Here is a 15,311-nt window from a genome sequence, read left to right as displayed (position 1 = left end):
GCAGCGTTGTGCTGCCCTTTGTCTGCCGTTTGGCCTGGTCCTCTGTCTGGTGTCCAGAAGGGCTATTTTCCTGTGTTGACGACTTGGTTCGTCCAACTTTTTTCTCCTCTTGTTTTCTGGCTGGTTGCTTGTTGGCACCCAGCTGTGCCAGCTTGGACGTTGTGGTCTGAATGTTTAGTTTAGTGGCGCTTGTCGGCGTCCAGCCTGTTCCTCTGGTCCACGGCCAGGGGCCTTGGAGTGAGGCCTGACGCCCCTGCTTCTTGTTTCTCAGGAGCCTTGTGTGGCCATGTTTTTCTCTTCCACCTGCCTTATTACTGAGGCGCTGTTCTGTCTGGCCTGTTGACGACCAGTTGTGATGGATTCAGCCGCTCTCTTCAATTGGTGTGTTCCTGGTGGAGGGGTCTTGACCTCATTTCTACTCTTCTTCTTGGAGTCTCTGGGTTGCTCTTCTTTCTCGGTACTCCCCTGCGTTTTCTGTACCTGGGGCTTTCGGTGGAGGTCCCTGGTACATTGGCTGCTGTCCTCTTTTCATGTTGCCTGTACCTGGGGCTTCTGGTGGAGGTTCCTGGTACAGACCCTCCTTCTCCTTGGGTATGCCTAGGGTATCTATTCTACGTTAAGGAAGCTGCGGCTAGTAGTCTATATCAGATGTATGAGTTACTTACCTTTGGTAACGATGTATCTGGTAGAGACGATTCTAGTCGCAGATTCCTTCACGACCTGCCCTTCCTCCCCGTTCTGCGAGGGCCCTTCTTGGTCTTCACTCGCCTACCTCCGGGTGGTTGCCTTTTCTTACTCCCTCCTTAGGGGGATGCTTGCCTTGTTGTTGCTCCATTTTTTACTTTTATGGGTACTTCTGTGCCCCTGCTCCCTGGTCTCCAGTGTGAGGTTCACTCGTGCTCTTCTTCCCTTTGTTGCCTGCACCTCTGTCTTTGGCTTTTGAGGTACCTTGGCTGGTCTCGACCTTGGCTTTCAGGAGACTTTCTCCCTGCTGGTGTTGTCTGAGGTTGAATGGTCATTGCTCTCCATTCTGACCTTGGTGTCCCTTTCTGTTCCGGGCGGTGGCTGCAGACTTCTTGGTCTGCTGTGTATTTGTCACATGCTTCTGTCCCCGGGGAGGCTGTTGTTTTGTTTGCAGGATTGCTTACCAGTAGCTGTGCCCTCTTTTTTCATTCCATATCTTGGTGTCTTAGTACCTGGCTCTATTCTGGATGGCGCTGTTCCTCACCATTTGTTTCTTCCCTTCTGTTTAGCGGGTTTTTTGCACACTGTTCCAGTATTCTCACAGTTTTTTTTGTGATGGCTCCGCGTTGTGGCGTGGAAAAGTTCTCTGAAGAAAACTGACGTAGGCGCGGTGGGGTGGGACTTATGTATCCTCGCTGACGTCACGGACGACGTCAGGGTATAGTCACGTGGTGCCGTCCCCCCCCGGCGCCAAAGATGCTGTGGCAAAAAGTTTTCCGGATCCAGTCTCACGCCTGTGGATAATTCTACCTTAAGGAATCTGCGGCTAGAATCGTCTCTACCAGATACATCATTACCAAAGGTAAGTAACTCGTACTTCTGGACAAATATGTTCAGGGGACTGAGATCGAGAACGGGGCAAAGGCCTTGCTCCTTTTTCGGCACCAGAAAATAACAGGTGTTACAACAAGTCCTGGTATCTAGTGCTGGCTCCCTCTCTATCGCTCCCTTTTCCAAAAGAGCTTGAGCTTCTTCACAGAGTATGGACAAATGGTCCTCTGAGTGATGTTGCGGTGTGGGTAGCATATCTAGGGTATAAGACAGAAAAGGCAGGGAGTATATATGTTCTATAATCTGGAGCACTCATTGGTCTGATATGATGCTCCTTCCTCTGGTTAAGTGAAAGGTGCCTCCTTCTGGGCAATCGTTCACCACCATTGGCAAATTAAAATGGTTTTGGGATGGCTGCGGGGGTATGGTGCTGAAACTGGATAGATTGTTGCTCTTTGGAACCTGAACTCTGTCGGCTGGGTCCCTGGGCGTGACCACTAAAGAGTGGAGATGCCTGTTGCTAATGAGGCAGGTATTGGTGTTGCCTCTGCTGATACTCCCTTTCAAAGCCTCAAAAAGGGAGTCGTTGTTAGGTGAAATGCTGAACAGACAGAGGTAGGACTAGGAGGCAGCAGTGGCCCAGCGCTCCTAAAATGTCTACATTTGTCAAGGGCAGTGTCGGCCTTTGCTCCATACAGTTTTGAAGCATCAAACGTCATTTCTACCAGAGATTGCTGGACGTCTGACGAAAAGCCATTCAGCGAATCCAGGCGTGGCGCCTGTAGCATCCTTCCCAACCCGAGAGCATGTAACAGACTACGCCACACAGAGTTCTGGTTTGCACGTCTTTATTCTTCAGCGTGCACATGCTGTGTCTCAAACTTTATTAACCATACACAGTCACACCCACCAGATTGCATAATACGTGTAAGGAGTCTGCTGAGGACCACTGAACGCCTTATAAACATAAACATAAACACAGGACATGACAGTGCCTAAGCACCAAACTGGTCCTGACTGCCCTGTCCAAGCAGTCAGTTGTGTCTAAGTCAGAACTGACTTTGTTTCGCAGTATCTTGGCTGACGAGGATTAGACGCTGGAGTGTTTGCCTGACATCCTCTTGGACAGCTGGCAAGATTTAGGCCCCTCTGGTTCACAAGGTGTGCAAATACTATTGCAGGAGGTACTGACTGATTGCAAGGCAGCACTGGAGAATATGCGTTCTGTGAAGTTCCCCATCCACTTGGATTCCCTGTCCGGGAGAATGGTAGGAAAGGAGCAGGGGTTGAGGTGGCTGAAGTATGCCTGAACCACAGAGCTCTCCATGATATGATGTTGCACTTAACCTCATGGCTGCTGGCGACGGCCAACGGCCGTCGCGTGCACTACCTGTGGATTGCTGCGCACGTCCGTTGGCCATCACGGCCCCGCCCACGCAATAGAACGTTCCACACTAGCGCAGAATGTTCGGCGCAGTTAAGGTGTTAAAGGTTCTGGTCCCCTAGAGCAGGTTTGTGCCTCCTTGTCACCTGTTGATTGGGGGCATTGCCTCCACATCTGACAACATGGACGGAGATCAGAAAGATACTGACATTAGCTGGTAGAGGTAGTAGCTGCACCATTGTTGCCCCCGAAACCGACGCAGAGCTGTATGATGCTACCTGTTGACGTTCGTGGGAATTGCAATTACACTTTCCAGTTCCCACACCTAGGTGAGATTCACAAAGTGGGGAATCTGCAGTTAGAGTGTCTGCCAGAAATGGTGCTACCGAAGATCAGTAACTTGTTTTTCTGGAATGAGTAGGGATCAGGGTATGTGAATTATATTAAGAGGCTGATAATTTTCCCTTCGGTTTCTTGGATTCCCACTTTTATGTGCTCTTGTCTTCACTCTTTTGCTGAGGTTGGGTGTAGCCTGAGTGAAGCAAGGTGAAAAGGGCAGGAGTTGCAAGGATGAGCCATCGTTTTACTGCCATTCATCAGCTATATTTCCTAAATAGCAGCCACTTGTCCTGCCCTGCTTGTAGCCTGTGACTACTTTGCTCTGCTCTCAGTGCTCCATCAACTGAATTCTGGCTGACTGAGAAGATCAAACAGTGAGCACAGGACCCACAGCTGTTCATACCCATTGCATTTAGGGCATACACCTCAACAAGGTGATGGTTGGAAGTGTCTAGAGTGGTATGGTGGGTGATAAACCATGGGCTGGAATTTGCCCTCAAGTGATTGCCAGCAACTGAGATTCATTTACACACTCCATTGATCACCATTTTATTGTTGCAGATTATATCATGAGTGCGCAGATATGCCAGTTGTGTGTCCTGTGCTCACTGTACCACAGGACTCAAGCTGCATTCTACTGATGAGCCCCATGTTGGGCGAAAGCTGTCGGGGGTTGCTTGTGGTTTTCAAGAGGGGGCTGTGTTTGACAAATGGGAAGGTCTATTCCCATGGGAAACAGTCGGTACAAATTTGCTTAAGGCCTTTGTCTGAAGTGGCATGGTGGGCGAAAAACTATGGACTAGAATGTGGCCTCAAGCAATTGCCAGTGGTTAAGATTAATTCAAGCTTTCCATCCTTTACCTTGTTGTTGTTGTTGTTTAACCCCCACCATGCTGACAATGACACTAATGAACTAATAGGCAAATTAATTGTCACGGTTACCCTCTATGGGGCTTAGAAACCTTTTATAAAAAAGAACGAAATTATAGACTATTAAATGAAGGAAAATAGTTTTTTACAGGGCACATCCTGAACTCACATATTAGAAGGTGCTTATTATATGTGACAATGAAGAAAAAGAATGCTTGCTATTTGCCTAGAATAACACAATTTGGTCAAGCGGAGGAGCCAGGATTGATACCTGGGCTTCTGATTTTGCGTGTGCAGTTTAGCCACTATATGCATAGCTCTTACTCTCTCATTTTTTACATCAAAGGTCACTGCTATGTCTTTAATTCTTTGTGCATGAGGTTAGAGCACTGGTGATAGCAGATGCCACAGCTGGCTCCAGCTCACCGTGGCTTGCCCACCTCTAGTGGGTGGACCACACAGCGCCAAAAAAGTTCTGCATCTACTTGTCCAGGTTACTAGAAAGGCATTGTGGTTCAGGTACCTCTATGGAATGTTTCACAAGCACGGTGTGTACTGAAGCATTGCTGCAGATCCTAGATCTGAGAGTTACGCAATGAAACATGGGGCTGGATTGATATTCAAGAGTGCAAAACAAACCTAACTTCACTACAGGAAGCATACTGATCACATTACAAGTGTTGCATATGTACCTAGATTTCAATATTTTTTATTTGATTTTCAGTATATAATTACAACACTCAAGTGAAACCTCGTCACAGTTTATTTCTAAATAATTGCCTCTACTATTCTGTTACTTTTTAGATCTCGTCTACCAGCTAGCACATGAACTGCCTGTTGTGAAATGTATTGTTAGCTTAGCGTGGGTTTAGGACTTGCCCTTTGCTTACTATTGGTTGGCTTAATTGTCACTCATTTGATTGCTTCTTATTCGTTAGTGTGAGTGGACTTTCTTTTGCCTTCCTCTGCTTGTCCCTCTCCTGGAGCACGTCTTCAACTCGCTTTGGAGGCAATACTTTTTCTTTTTGTTTAAGCACTCTACAAGGGGCCTTGTGTTTTCCAGGTGTCTCCCTAGTGTGCGTCTGTTCCCTATTAGCCGTGTGCTTCTCCCCGTCTCCCTCTGGGATGCGCTCACCTGATTGTGCTCTCTGGCCAGAGTTGGTTTCTCGCCTGTGTGCTTCTCCACTCTCCCAGCTCCACAATGTTCTCGTTCTTTCTTGCCCTCATGCTTTTCTCCCCCACCCCTGCTTGCCATGTTGTTCTCTTTTGATCATTTGCTCCCCTCTACGTTGATCCCTCCTACCCAAACATCTTTCTTGCCTTTCTTGATACTTCCAGCCTGTGTTGCTTCAGTCCCATTAGCTCCTTGTGTTGCTTCTGCAAGCCCACCCATCTTGTAATGCTTCCTCTACCCGATTTCCCCCCAAAATATTGTTTGCAGGTTATTTCTTTTTATTTGGATTCGTAAACAAAAAGGGAAAAAGTAGCTTCACCATTTTGTAGGCACGTGGGCATGTGGTTCACATCCTGCAAAATGACTCAGTAGGCTTTTTAAACATTTTTAAGTCATGCTGCACAGCTTCGACGATTCTGTTCAGCATGGCAAAAGGTATTGCCAAAGCCAGCAGGTCCCAAAGGCACGACCTGTTGACTTTACCAATGCTTATTTTGCATTTTCGCTAGGTATTACTCTTAAGGTTCTCGGGATAAGTCAGACCTGTGTAGTCTTTATTTAAATAGATCATTACCGGCTTCCACATTTTTCAGAACTTGCATTTTATATCCAAGTTAGTGTATGCCATATTTCCATAGGTCAACTGCAGCTACAGTCCTTGTGGCAGCTACGGCCCTTGTACCCGAGGTCCGCAAATGGATGCTGATCCTTTCCCAACAGTGTCAATTTCAGTTATTTCACGCCAGTGCCAGTAGCATGTGGAAAACACTCTTCCCTCTTGTGCAATGCATTGGAATGCGATTCAGTGACGTCTGAGCCAACAGGACCCCCTCTGGACAGCGTTCTACCTCACTCCCTTTTGCCTGGGTAATATCGTCTAGATCCTCAGACCAGAAACCAGGTAGCCTCAGACAGCGCCATAAAATATGTGAGACTCTACCCGTGCCAATGCCGCCTCCCCAGCATGTTCCTTGTCCATTGTATGTACCCTGACGGGCGTACAGTGCCACCTGAACAGGAGTTTGTATTTTGCCTCTTGGCAGTGCTGGTGCCTAGGGTACGTGTTAGCCCTGAGCGGGATGCCCTCCCACATTTTCACACCCAGTGTGATCACCAGCTCCTTTTACCAATAAAGCTGAAAGGGACACTTGAGACCATTGTGCACAGAGTTCAAATGTCGATGGAGCTTAGAAACTAAATGTTTGCTTGAAGTAAGTGATGGTGATAGTTTCTCAAACTGTGTGGGTCCCTTGTTTCCCTCACTTTAACCCTGGGCTCCAGGGCCCAACGTCTCAGTTGGAGATAATTCAGTCTTTCAGACTCAGAGAGTGAAACCTCGCTTTTCATTACTTAGAAGGATTTATCATTCCTCTTTCCCCCAGATCAAGTCTCTCAGCTTCAAACACCTGTCTTCTATCCAGACTTTGAACTAGGCTCCCTTTAAACCTGAGGGGAAAGTCGAATTTCTGAAGTTGAAGCAAGAGTGGGCAAAGGAAGGTAGTCCTCAATCCCTTTTTCATGCATACTTGTCCCACACACTAAAGGCAGTTCGGGTATTTGTTAGCAACATAGGTTCTGATTTGCACTGTCTTAGTTTCCCACCGTATCTCCCCTAGGGGGCTAGTGGCCAGATTTTGATCAGTAAAGCACCATAGTTTCTCATTTCGCCACCCAGCCCTCGCCACTCCCCTCCTCCCGGGACCACTCTATCAAGAACTGGAGCTGTGCGGACCAATGAGGTACCAGCATTCCAGGCTGTCTGGTATGGTCATTGCATTGTCAATGGCTTATTCTGGGTCTTTCCAGCACCACACAAAGAGTTACATAGGTCCTGTATAGTCTTGATGTAGCTAATTTAGGAGCTTCATTTGCAGAACCGCTGTTGGCCTACCCATGATATGGTGTGATTGTGCGATGATGATAGATCGACCTTGACTGCTCTTAGGAAGTCCGATAGGTTCTGAGTAGCGCATGTGCATCGGGATGGGGGGGGGGGTTAACTTAATTCCCAGGTAGCATATCCCAGAGGTCGACTATCTAAATATCTTGTTTTTATATACACTATGAAACAGATTGGGGTCCCCTCAGTCAACGCAATCACTCACATTTGCACAATCTAATGATAGCAAGATTATGTTCTTCCCCTTCCGTTCTGCAATGTCAATGAAGCGCAAAGGGCTTTTTCATGTCATTGCTCATGCCATATCCCTGAATGAGCCAAGTCAGATTGGCATGGATCAAGACAGGCAGTGCTGGATCTGGACAGTTAACCAAAACTTTCTTAAAAATCTTGGCATCCAGGATAATGGGGGACGAGGGAGTGTGTTGGCTGCTTGCTCAGTTCAACAATCCGCAATATTGCTCTATCCATAGAGGGGGGTTATTCCTGGGGCTCTCCAAATTAATTGAAGATCTTCGTAAGGAGAGTCAGCAGTAACATGGGGGGAATGTCATCTGGAAGGTGACCATCCAGCCCTGGGATCACCACTTTAAGGCTTCTGATAGCTCGGAGTACCCCATCCTTCACTACGGGAGAGGTGTGGCGCCGCGGCCAGGGCGACTGATGCTGGAATCTGGGGATCACGGTTCGATCCCCGGCTCCGGCGGCAGGTTAGCCCAGCACCATGCGACTCTGGGCAATAGCTTGCTTAATCTTCCCGACGGCCCCCAGCGCCTAGAGACCCTAACGGGTGATTGTGCGCTATACAAATGTGGATTATTATTATTATTATTACTACGGGCTCCTCTAAGTCGGACTCATTGAACTTGCTAAGTTTGGGAATGCTAATGGATCTTAGACGTGACCTACCTGCCAGGCCAACTGCTGCCTCTGCCTTGTAGAAAAACTGGTTGAGTATTCTGAAGCATTCCAGCTTTGCAGCCTCCTCTGCAGATCCCATGCTTGTCTGTTATTTATAGCGTGTGAGCATGGCCTGCCGAGCACGCAGTTTGTGAGCGAGTCCTTTACATACTTTATTCCTTCCTCTTGATAACGTATGCCCAAACTCGATAGAATCTGATTTACTCTATTGCTCACTGTAATTTGGCCCAGCAGCACTGTCAATTTACCCCAGCTCACCCTAGTATGGTATGTCTGTTGAGCTTTCACTTCCTGAGGTACATGCGTGAACCTAGCCAGTAAGGCTTCCCTCCTTTTCTTGAGCTGGGCCGCCTCTTCATATACGTATGTAGTAAGAATGCTTTGAGCGTGTCCCACGCCACCTCTTCCTTAACCTCTTTTGTACCATTACGTGTCAGGTATTCTTCAATCAGCGTTTCAACCTCATCAAGCACCAAGGGGCTAATCAGAAGAACGCGGTTTAATTTTCAACATCTATTGCGAGGTTCTTACTATGAGATACACCAGTCACGGGTGCCCATCACCGTGCCTGGGCCGAATATCATCTGGGGTTTCTGCTCTCCTGACTCCAGCAAGACCATCGGTCTCTTGTCTATGAGGAGGAGGTCAGTTGTAGCATACTTGGAGTGCCCTGCTGAGAAGGTTGTGTAGGTGGTTCCTAAGGCATACCTATGCCGCTAGACCATGGCTCTTCAAACTGTGTGGCGCGACACAGTAATGTGGTGTGTCGCGGGATGAGATAAAATGACCTCTGCCGGCAATCGGCAGAGTGGAGCTGCAGGGGCTCTTAGCAGGCCTGGGTGGGCAAACACCAGCAGAAGCAGCACTGGGTAGTGTTTGTTTATTTCCTGATCTGGGCTGGGAATAGACTACATTCAGTGCCATGGTTCCTTTTGTGCAAGAAACAACCCTCCCTCACTCCACCAAACCTTTCTTTTATGAGTTGGGGTCACAGGTTTGCTTTTCACCCTGGTTCCTACTGCTTCACGATTATCAAATTTCATGCGCCCCCACTTTGCAGTGGGAAATGAATTTGATTTAAGTTTGTTTGTGGATGACTGCCTCCCATCTGGGACTGGATAAGTGAAAGGTCGCACTGCCACTGTTTGCAACATCGCACATCACTATCATATGTGAAAAAAGTAGCAAAATGTGTTTGCTCTATTTTTTTTAGCACGAGTACAATGTTTTCACAGTACTACCTTCAGTCCACATCGTGTCTTTACATTAAGGGCCTTGTCCTACCAGTGGCTATCGCCTCTTCATGCCATGATAAAAGGCCATGTCTGCATACAGCACCCAAAAAAGCTTTATCCCGCTCAGGGCCTCGTCAGAGGAACAAAATCTTCCTTGCAATTAGGAAACCCTTGCTCTTAACTGCATCGGGGGAGAAGGAGGAGTGAGACAGGAAGGGAGGGAGGGAGACAGAATGAGGGAGGGAGACAGAGAGGGAGGATGACAGAGAGAGTGAGACAGAGGGAGACAGACAGGGAGAGAGACAAAGAGTGAAACAGAGAGAGGGAGACAGAGGGAGACAGAGGGAGACAGAGAGAGAGAGAGAGAGAGAGAGAGACAGTCAGAGTGAGTGAGCTAGAGAGGGAGTGAGCTAGAGAGGGAGTGAGCTAGAGAGGGAGTAAGCTAGAGAGGGGAGTGAGACAGAGAGGGAGGGAGACATTTGGAGGGAGACAGTTGGAGGGAAAGGCCACCTCCGCCACTGATTCCCTCACTAGTACCCTTTAACAGTGCCCCTCAAGTCTCTGGGGCCGATTCACAGAATTAACTTAAGACAAAATCCTAAACTTACTACTTTTGGTATTCACAGAAGTTAGGATTTTGTCTTAAGACAAACTTAAGACAGACTTAAGACAAAATCCTAACTTAAGTCTGTCTTAAGTCGGTCTTAAGACAAAATCCTAACTTCTGTGAATACCAAAAGTAGTACGTTTAGGATTTTGTCTTAAGTTACTTCTGTGAATCGGGACCTCTGTGTGTGGGGTGGGGTGTGGGGGGGGTTGTGTGTGTGGGGGGGGGGGTGTGGGGGGGGTTAAGTGTTGGGTGTGTGGGGTTGTGTGTATGGGGTGTGTGTGGGGTGGTGTGTCTGTGGGGTGGTGTGTGTGGGTTTGTGTGTGGGCTGGGGTGTGTGTGTATGGGGTGTGGTGCCCAAACCCACCATAGGTGGTTCGGGCTCGCTCACTGCGCTTCCTCGCGTTACCGTGTCCCTAAACATTTTTTCACAAAAGGGTGTGTCACCAACATGAAAAGTTTGGAAAGCTGTGCACTAGACCAAGCTTCTCCAACGAGTAACTCTCCAGCTACCTGCAAGTAGCTCTCCTGTGTGCAGCCTGGCTACGAACATTGAAGATTTTTGATTGGTTGAATGAATATATGTATACCAAAATGAAAACTTGTGTATTTGAGACAAAAATGTGTGCCTTTTCATAGCTCAGAAGAAGTTTGGTGAAAAATGGTTGAATTTCCAAATTGTATTTAAAACTGATATTTCAGGGAGAAATCATGTGACTTTTGTGAGAAATATTATGACCTTGATGCTCGGGGTATTGCAGCCATGGATGTTATGTATTACCCATTTAAAAGCACCACTGCATCCCAACCCCTTTCCTACTTCTTCAGAGTACAAGTTTTAGAAATAGTGTCGCCTGTTATTAACAACTTTTCGAAAGAGGAACATTTGTGTAGCAGTCTGTATTTTAAAAACAGTGTTATTAGCTGTTCTTTTCTACATGCTTTCACTCCTTCATCATTGTTTTTTACCCAACAACATAGGTAAAGTAGGAGGATTGGGAATTTAAATACTGACGAGAGACACCCACTTTTTAGCGTCCCACAAGTGTTTTTTTAACTTCTTCCAAATATACCTGCCCGTGTCTTACAACGCGACGCTCAACGTAGTATTGGCTTTAGATTGTGACATGATTCTATCTTTTGTTGGAGCCAATGTTGAAAATGCACTGGTTGCTTGTGTAATGTTTGCATACTCTCAGTTTCTACTTGCCTCCCGAATAGAATTTGAAGCCCTTCAATAAAGGGTAGCAATTAGGTGTCGTAGGTTTCCCAGTGGACATATTTTTCCCATTTTATTTTTACATTTGCTGTAAAATTCTGACATAGAACATATGAAAGGAAAAGCACAAGTTGTGAGCTTTCCTAGTTCAAAGACCTTTTGCTCAAATTAATGGATTAATCGGTACTGATTAGAAAATCGATATAGCTCAATGTCAAAATGGTTTACCCTCTTGGTCTGACTAGCGTGTTAACATTTGCATTTCACACATTGTAATCAGTTTTGTCATGTTCATCCATTTTAGCCAATTCTACTCATGCCAAGAAAGCTCCAGTGGGCAAGACCTCGTCATCCTCTCCATCGTCTTCAACTCGGACAAAAGCTTCCAAGGATCACGCCTCGACGAAAGCAGGCACCTCAGGGACTCCAAAGTCAAATAAAAAACCTGCGAAGCAACTTTCTCTTCCGGCAGAGGACGCCAACCTGCCTGTGTCCTCGGGCACCATGACACCCACAGTGGTAGTAGTCGTAGAAACGCCAACAGACAATCCTGCTATACACACTGAGGAGAGTAAACCAGAGGATCTTCATCTGAATTCAGACTCACTTGCTACTGACGCGCAGCAGACTCTGTCTCCAGTGGACCAGCCTGGGTTGGAAGATGATCAACCCCATCCTTTGATAGACAATCACCTCAGTGCTTTGTCAGATGCACAGGACAATCCACAGACTAGTAATCCTGCATTCCTTCTCACGCCGGCTCTGGATTCAGGTCAGCTCCTTCTGTCGGAACCGGAAACTGATACGCACAAAATTAATTTGCACCAAGAGAGTTATCTGACTGTCAATGGAGAAATCACAATATGGTAAGAATCCGTTAAACGTTTTTTCCTGTTCCAATTCAATTCTTTTTTACAACTTTGCACCACAATGTAATTCACCCTGGGGATTGTTCTGTGCACAGAGTTCCTCTGCAGTTGGTTTGGTGTGGCTCTGAGGGTATGGTTACATTGAATAAACAATCACAAGGGTAAGATAAAGGGAGAAAAGAAATGGGTTTTTTTTGTCTGTTTTTGTGGTATCTACAGGATGTGAGACTGAATTTAGTTGTAATTTGTATAGCAGGTGAGACACACAGCAAGAAAAAAGTCCCATGTGAATCTGAGGGTTTCCAACTGTGCCACTGTTTTCCTTAGTCTTTCCATGTTGATCTAGTATCAGGAGATGACCTGTAGAGGCTGGTAGGGACCGACGGTGGAGGGCGGAGGTGGCTGGGGGAGGGGGGATGCCACTTACCTTTTTCGCCGGCAGTCCTCCATCTTGTTCTGCTTCCTTCTTCCTGCAGTCCGGGCGGCAGTAAGCAACCGGCTCCCCTAAGCCATTCACAAAGCAGCTTGGTGATCCGTCTGAGCGCCGTGGTTTGGCTCTCAGATGGGGACAGGGAAGCTTTGCATGATCCTCACCAGGCTGCATTACACATGCAAAGTGTGCATGACTGTTTGGTCGGCCCAAGAGGGCCGGCCAAACAGTTATGCGCATTAGGGAGTGTGCAAACCACTCCTCCCCCTGTGCCATCAGCCCCACCCCGTCCTAAACCAGCCCTGCATCTACAAAAAATAAAATGATAACGACATTATCATCATTTTATTTTTGCTGCTCTGCGAGGAGTGGGGCGACACTCCTCCACCTTAGCAGAGGAGCAGCCCCTGGAGGTGACCTCTGCAGGGGGTGTAAATACATCAGTTACCAGAATTTCAATTGGAAGATTATACCAATGCATTCAGTTGCACCATAATGGTGAATGTAGAGCTCTCTCCTTTTTCGAGAATGTTTAGAGAAGGCATTCTGATGATTAATTTGAAATCAAGACTCAAATACGATGAGCTGTTCAGATAAATAAGGAAATCCCTGGGTCGTCTTTTGGGGATGGCAGAGGTGTGGAGGGCCCTAGCATTGAGTCCTCGGGTGATATCTGGAGCTTTGCCATGCTCTGGAGGCTTCTAGGGTTGTGAATAATTTTTCCCTCTCCCTCTTGTATCTTGTGAAATGTGTTTTGCCATTCTCTCCTTTACCCCTGCCTGATGAGGTGAAAGGAGCACATGTGCAGGAAGATTGGGAGGAGAGGTGAAAGGATCTAAGAGACCAGAGGAGCATAAATAAAGAAGATGAGGGCAGAGAGAGGGGAAGGAAGGCACAAGAAGTGAGAGAGAAGAAGTGACCCAAATTCTATAGCGGCAATACAGGAATTGCTGTTTAAGAGGTGGAAGGAGCAGAACCTGTTGATTATGTTCAAGCTGCCCTTATATTTATTTCCTTGGTTGCATGATTCCTTTCAGTCAAGTCTGGTTAACAAAGGGTAAAGCTTAACTTTGAGAGAAGGGCCACTCAGAGCAGATCTTGTGAGGAAAAGGCAACAGTTTTGTGAGTGAGATGCCCATTGACCCCATAAGCTGTTGTGTGCGGCCATCCTGATCTACAGTCACAGGCTTTAATATTGCAATGACATGTATTGGTTACGTGGCAACTTAAACACAGTGATGGAAATTACAGTTCTTGTGTAAGCCAGGGGACTGTTTCTAGAGTGTGTCCAGCTTTCATAACTTGCCCCACTTACCCCAGTGGGGATTGATAGGCTTAAATTGCCTTACTAGGTAAGACCAAATGGTTCATTGGAGGCTTGAGAGTGAAGCCCCCTACAATAGCCTTCACTCGAAGAATGAATTTAGAACGACATACTGAAAATAAAGGGGATGCTAGGACAATAGAGCGCCAAAAGCTGGTACCATTTTTTGATGGCGGCAAAGCCCGTTTCCTCATTCTCTGAGAATATTCATCACTGTGCATTGGATTCTAGTGGGCTTTGGCTTTAATCCACCAAATTCCCCCGAAGCCCACTGACACTTTGCTAGAGAATCAGACCCACCACCCTCTTTACCTTGCCCAGCACATGCCTATGACTTTACTGACTGTTGATGCTGGCACAAAGAGGCATCTTGTACCCCAACCAACATGTCATAACGGCTTATAGGTGCCGAAAGAGAATGGAATTCACCACCCTCAGGGAGTTGCTGGCTGGTGACCATAGAGCATGCCAGGACCGACATTTAGGGGCCGATTCCGATTCGGGAAAAACCGCTCCGAATAGCCGTGCGGAGCGTTTTTCCCGTACGAATCGTACCCTGCAACGTCCCCCGTACGTACGACGAAGTACGATTCGTACCAGGAGCCGTACTCCGTACGAGTCGTACAGAGACCGTACGACTCTAATCTCCGTACGATTCTCCCTCGGAACCCGCTGTACGCGACATCTTAACGGTTCGGAGCTGGTTTTTACGACCCAGCAATTACGATACGTGTCGGGTACGCACCGTACGACCCTTTTTCTACAGGAGCTGAAAACGGCCGTAAAAGCAGAGTTCGCGCCGAAACAGGTACGGAACGCCCCTCCCCGGGTACGGTGCGTACCCCCCATGATCGCAGGGGTACGCACCGTACCCCTGCGATCATGGGGTGTACGAGCCGTACCCCATGTACGATGGGTACGCCCATCGTACATGGGGTATGGCTCAAACACCCATCGTACATGGGGTACGGCTCGTACACCCATCGTACATGGGGTACGGCTCGTACACCCATCGTACATGGGGTACGGCTCGTACACCCATCGTACATGGGGTACGGCTCGAACACCCATCGTACATGGGGTACGGCTCGTACACTCCATGATCGCAGGGGTATGGTGCGTACCCCTGCGATCATGGGGGGTACGGACCGTACGGTGTGTATGTGTTTGTGTGCCTTTCCGTACGACTCGCCCTTACCTGACGTGGACCGTACGAATCGCGTCCTCATACCCCGGTCCGGATCGTACTCGTCGGGTCGTACGGCATGTGTACGAGTTGTACGGCATGTGTATGAGTCGTACGGTTCACGGTTTCAGCCTTGCAATACGTACGGATCGCGATGATTCGGACGGATTCACGGAATACGGAGCGTACTACGCGACTCGGACGGACGGGTACGATTCGTACGGAGAGGGCTCCGGATACAAATCGTACGGACGTTTTTTTTCCCGAATCGAATCGACCCCACTGTGTCCACTTGTTCAGTAGTCTGTTGAGTCTGGTCCCAGGAGCCATCCATCACT

At 47.7% G+C, this 15,311-nt stretch overlaps 1 protein-coding gene across 3 annotated transcripts in view; it reads left to right on the top strand.

Annotated features, from left to right (window-relative positions):
• The window catches only part of PHACTR2 (phosphatase and actin regulator 2), a 662,085-nt gene that overhangs the window by 523,270 nt on the left and 123,504 nt on the right, over positions 1–15,311 (top strand). For all 3 annotated transcript variants that reach the window (XM_078648997.1, XM_078648996.1, XM_078648995.1), the window contains one exon: positions 11,469–12,030. In XM_078648997.1, coding sequence (XP_078505123.1) covers positions 11,469–12,030 — 562 coding nt within the window. The remainder of the gene's footprint in view (positions 1–11,468; positions 12,031–15,311) is intronic.

The sequence above is a fragment of the Lissotriton helveticus genome, chromosome 6 (genome assembly GCF_964261635.1).
Source record: "Lissotriton helveticus chromosome 6, aLisHel1.1, whole genome shotgun sequence".
Classification (NCBI taxonomy): domain Eukaryota; kingdom Metazoa; phylum Chordata; class Amphibia; order Caudata; family Salamandridae; genus Lissotriton; species Lissotriton helveticus.
Note: the sequence above shows the minus strand (reverse complement) of the source record. Positions and strands in the feature narration are given on the sequence as shown.